This window comes from Haliotis rubra, unplaced genomic scaffold, assembly GCF_003918875.1.
Source record: "Haliotis rubra isolate DU_JTF1 unplaced genomic scaffold, ASM391887v1 Scf517, whole genome shotgun sequence".
NCBI lineage: Eukaryota > Metazoa > Mollusca > Gastropoda > Lepetellida > Haliotidae > Haliotis > Haliotis rubra.
In genome coordinates this window covers 792129-797244 of record NW_025767210.1, presented here as the reverse complement: position 1 = coordinate 797244, position 5116 = coordinate 792129, and the positions used below count along the sequence as shown (strand labels likewise).

General features: G+C 38.4%; 1 protein-coding gene across 1 annotated transcript; it reads right to left on the bottom strand.

Moving 5' to 3' along the window:
* Positions 1 to 2056: 2056 nt before the first annotated feature.
* On the bottom strand, positions 2057 to 4560 carry LOC124292431. The gene is made up of 4 exons (XM_046729510.1): positions 4475 to 4560; positions 4042 to 4180; positions 3732 to 3824; positions 2057 to 2806 (listed from the first exon to the last, which is right to left on the bottom strand). Exons 1-4 carry the CDS (start codon positions 4487 to 4489, stop codon positions 2568 to 2570), a joined length of 486 nt encoding a protein of 161 aa, XP_046585466.1. The 5' UTR covers positions 4490 to 4560; the 3' UTR covers positions 2057 to 2567.
* Between the last annotated feature and the right edge of the window lie 556 nt (positions 4561 to 5116).

Here is a 5116-nt window from a genome sequence, read left to right as displayed (position 1 = left end):
ACATATGACAGTGACTATGTTTCACCAAATGGGTAATAAAGTGTATGATTAATGATATCTGGACCAGATATCAGATGGATATCATAAGCACTGTGTTACGCCTTCCAGCTACGGTGATCACTGTCGAGCCTTTGTTACGTGTCATACTGGCGTGACGAATGCACGCAATTTCAGTTTCACGTCAACAGTTTGACATCAGTGTTTACATGATGAAACTAACCGTGAAGATCCGGGTTAGAATTGGTACTCAGCAACCCATGCTTGTCGTAAGATGACAACTGACCGGATCAGGTGGTCAGGCACACTGACTAGGTTGGCACATGTCATCGTATCCCAATTGCGAGATCGATGCTCATGATGTTGATCACTGGACTGTCTTAATGTTTAGTTGTTATTGGTCACAAAAAGTTAAAGCGCTTAATGTGGACCCACTCCTTGAACTTAGGTTATGTATTTTTACATCAGAGCTTGGGAGTTGCCTCCCCTTTGTTTTTTTTTGTTCCGGTGTTTTCGTTGGAAGACGTTGGGATTTCAGTAATTTCTAAATGCTATTGGTGTGGCGTGGCTTTTGCTAGAAGTCTCTGGAACTGTATATTAATAAATACTGGTGGAAGATACTGGATAGCAACGAGGACCGTTATATTAAAGTTGTTATAATGCTTTATTAGAGCTGTCTAAATCTCATCCTGATAGAGTAAGCTGGGTGACTTTACTTAGGGATACCCTGAAAAAGTATGGATTTGGATATCTGTGGAATGCCCGGGTAGTTGTCAACAAAGTAGGATTTCTTAGATCATTTAGTCTCAAAATTAGGAATATATATGAGCAAATGTGGAGACATAATTTAGCCTCATTAAGTGACACAAGGTTGTACTTGCATACTACGCAAAGTCTATGTTTTGAAAGATACTTGGTAGATATTGATATTGTTAAATATAGAACTGCATTAAGTAAATTCATACTTAGTTCTCACAATTTAATGGTTGAAAATGGTAGATGGTTTACTCCCAAATTACAATTCTGTGAAAGATTATGTCCATTTTGCTGTAAGGACATTGAAGATGAATACCATGTTGTGATGGTTTGTCCTACATATGAACTTTATAGAAAAAGAAATATATCAAGGTCAGTTTACAAATATCAAAGTCTGGCTAAATTTGTTGAGCTGTTGCAAGACGAACGTACTGGAGTTATACTTAATTTGTCAAAGTTTGTGTATCATACACTTAAGGAGAAAGCAACAGTTGAATTTGTTTGAATCTCTATGTATCTTACGGGTCTGCCACCATGAGGGGTTGGGAGTGGGCGGGGTGAGAAATGTAACGCACATGTGCACATGTTAAATTATTATTGAATGTAAAGGCGATTGACCTTTGGTCTAAATAAACATTCATGTCATGTCATGCAAGGGAAGTCTGTCTTCCACATGCACTAAGCTGTTGTGTTTGGGCGTTTGAATAAAACATGGTGTTGGTGTGTTTCAGCACCCTTGTGTTTCGCTGTTTTTGACAATGTTTCATTTCACTTAAACTCAACGAATATTGAATCAATGTCTTCACTGCATGTTCCAACATGTCGTGTAAAGTGCACATTAAGAACGCACGAAGTTGCATTTACCTTAGAGTATAAATGATATCGAGCTCACCACGTTTCAGTTCATAAATGACTACCAAACTTTAGGGTTTTCCCATACTTTTTGTTTGCAGTATATATGTTAGTAATATGTCATTCATTTGTATATGGGCCTGTGGCCGTTCGTGCAATAATGAAATGATTTGAAAAGAATATTCACTTTAGAATATTAAACGTATTTTAGATTTGCGAATGAATGTGAGCATAATGTAAATTGGATGTATGCAAGAAAGTTGCCAAAGGCGATGCAGCGACAAAACCAACAAGACAATACATATGCGTATTACTATATATCAACGGGAATATAACATATACTATAAAATAATGAAACACCGGATCCCAAGTTAACTATCAAGGAACCTGAACGAGTAAAGTAATATTTAACGCCACATCGGTAATATTTTACCATATCGTGACGAGAATTAGAATACAAATACTAAATATATTTAGAATCAGAAGCCTGTCATCGATGGACAGTAGAATAACTGTATTATCAGAGCTATAACTTAAAACTGATTGATAGCATTTAATTGTTTTTGTAAAAGTATTATCAATCAACACCACATTATAAATGGACCCCAAACCCGATGTTAGATCAACAAACTAGGAACCATGGTTACTAAATAAGAAAAGCTGAAACAAATGAGCAACAGAAACCTGGCAAACTGTGATTTACATTCCATGGCTACATACAGGGAACCTAACAGGGACAATCGCACAGTATCTGTCCCCAGCATAAGCTTGGTACTCACAAAGTAGCAACTAACAACGAGAAGCAGGGGTAGTTGAAGAGTGACAGCAAAGCATTTAACAAAGACTGGACACATATTGTTGCATCAATAATTGGATTAACATTACAAGGGCCACTACCACAGCTGGTAGGATTCTTAAAAAGTGTATTTCTTAATAGCACTGGTTTCATCAGTGAAAGAACGTCAGTGTGTGTGACAAAGCTTTTCTATGTATTGTTTTCCATCGATATCAGATGCACGAACTATATATCTGAAGACAAGTCCTGGATTTGCACCGTCATAAAAATCATCGAAGTGTTTCTTGTCCAACAGTTGCCACGCCCCATCCTGTTCCATCCATTGCATCAGAGGTTCCAGCCTGTTGATGTATTCCTTTACCGTCGTGAATCGAGCGTCGGGGATTCCGAAACACATCACACCTCCTGCAACGGACAACAACGATCTTCAAATCAGTATATGTTTCTGTAGTCATTTTCTATAGGGCAATGCTATTTACATAATATCTGAGTAATGTAATTGATGAAATTGTCATATGATGAGGTCCAACTCCATCAGCAATTATTTTCCCTAATGCTTAGCCCTCTCTGCAGTGCTAAAGCCCTAAATGAAGCAAGTGTAGGTTCCCCAGGTTACTTAATCTCCCAACTCTCTATGGCTCCTTTTCAATTTAAATCCGTTTTTTTGTTACTATCAAAATTATATATATTCAGGGAGTCAGCGTTAGTCTAGTCGACACCCAGTGTTTCTGGTTGTCCTCATCAATGATATTTAAACAGAATGTAAACTTCGTCAACTGTTTTTTCGAAACAAGGTGATTCTTCTACATTGTACTTTCCATCGATATGGCTGAAACATTGCTGATGTCACTCCCTCACTCTACTTCTCACTGATTTATGAGTTAGTGAGTGAGTTTTGTTTTACTCAGCACTCAGCAATATTCCAGCTATATGGCGTCGGTCTGTAAATAATCGCGTCTGGACCAGACAATCAAGTGATAAACGGTATGAACATCGATCTACGCAATTGGCAGAGGATGACATGTGTCAACCAAGCTTGATCACCCCATCCCGTTAGTCTACACTTTCGACAAGCTTGGGTTGCCGAGGACCAATTCTAATCCGGGTCTTTACGGGTTATAAAATGTTTAAAGTCTTGAAGGCCATGTGCTCGTTTGTGTTTGGATCGAAAGTTGACGTCCAGGACAAACTGAGCTTAGACGTGACTGTATCTACATCTTGTAATAAATATATAACTTCATCAGATCATATCAGAAAATGCATGGCCATACTGGGTATCATAAAGGTTCCTGGTACAAATTCGTACGAATCAAAAATAAAACCACAATACCCGGCTTCACAAGTCGCACCATCTCCGGTAAGGCAGCAGAAGGCAATAAACCTGTGTTGAAACCAGCAGCTACCACCAGACAATCGTATGTGTCTGTAATGGGTTGAAATAATTACTGATAATATATGATAAGTTCATAAATACGTATGCATTGATCAAATACAACAGTTACCACCAACTGTAGTGCGTACATGGTACATTATTCCCAATTTGCGCATAATCGTCAATTCTACAGATGATTGGTTTGCCAGGTATTTTGTATTAAAGTTAATCAAAAACATCTCAAAATAGATTTATTTTGACATATGACCTGTGTCCAGTTCGGTAATGGTGTGTCCATCCATGAACTCCAGGTAGTAATTAGTGTATACGCCTTTCTTCATTGCTTCAGCCATCATACCAGGCGATGGATCAAGACCGTCTAGTTGCCTAAATCCTTTTTTCCACAACTGAAACATAACAAATAACTTTAACTGTTTCCGTCAATCCTCATTCATCATATCCTATCTCATAAAATATGTCACCAGATCCATCAACCACAATGTAATTGCTCAGTCGCCAAACTTCAACAGACCCCTTGCCATAAGAGCTGTGATTGTCTGGTCTTATCGTACACGTTACACCCCTGTTTAGTAAGAACCATGACCTGCTTGGTCTGAACCAGACTAATCTCAATCACAGAACTCAATTCCCCATGACCAGTCCCGAATATGAATCATTAGTTTTCTCCACAGTGGGCGCACCTGTTCAGCTAACATCCCTGTGCCAGCAGCAACATCCAGAATCTTCACAGATGCCCGCTTATCTTCCTGAAAGTAGTCCGCTACACCCTCGGCTACGTGTAAGTGGTCCTTGTATTTTCTGATCGTCCACACCTGTAAATGTACGCAACAACCACCTGTCATACTCATTGATTATACTATTGATGTGTCCGTTGTGTTGTTTAAAGTCAAACTCTCATTTCAAGCTATATGACAAAAACTGCAGGTGAATGTTTGCAATAACTTTATTCTACATAAACATATTACACTGAAACGTTTAAATTATAATAGCAAAATATTTAATGTGAATTTTTTTTAGAAAATGTGAAAAAGGGTAAATACGTTTAGCCGAAACTTGAGCAGCCGAAGCCAAACTTGCAATCAGGGTATGATAATGATACGAACGGCATATCAGATACTCGGATAAAAACAGTACTCCAATGAAAGTACATTAAGCATCTCCGGACAAGACAGTGACATCATGACCAAGAAATACCTTGGGGATTAGTCATCAGACAGTGTCACGGGATTCCCAACTTACAGACCTCAGTTAGGACAGCAGTTTTAAATTTCTAAAAGTGATAATCCAGTTATTTTACTGTCCTTCGTCGACAGCTTTTAATC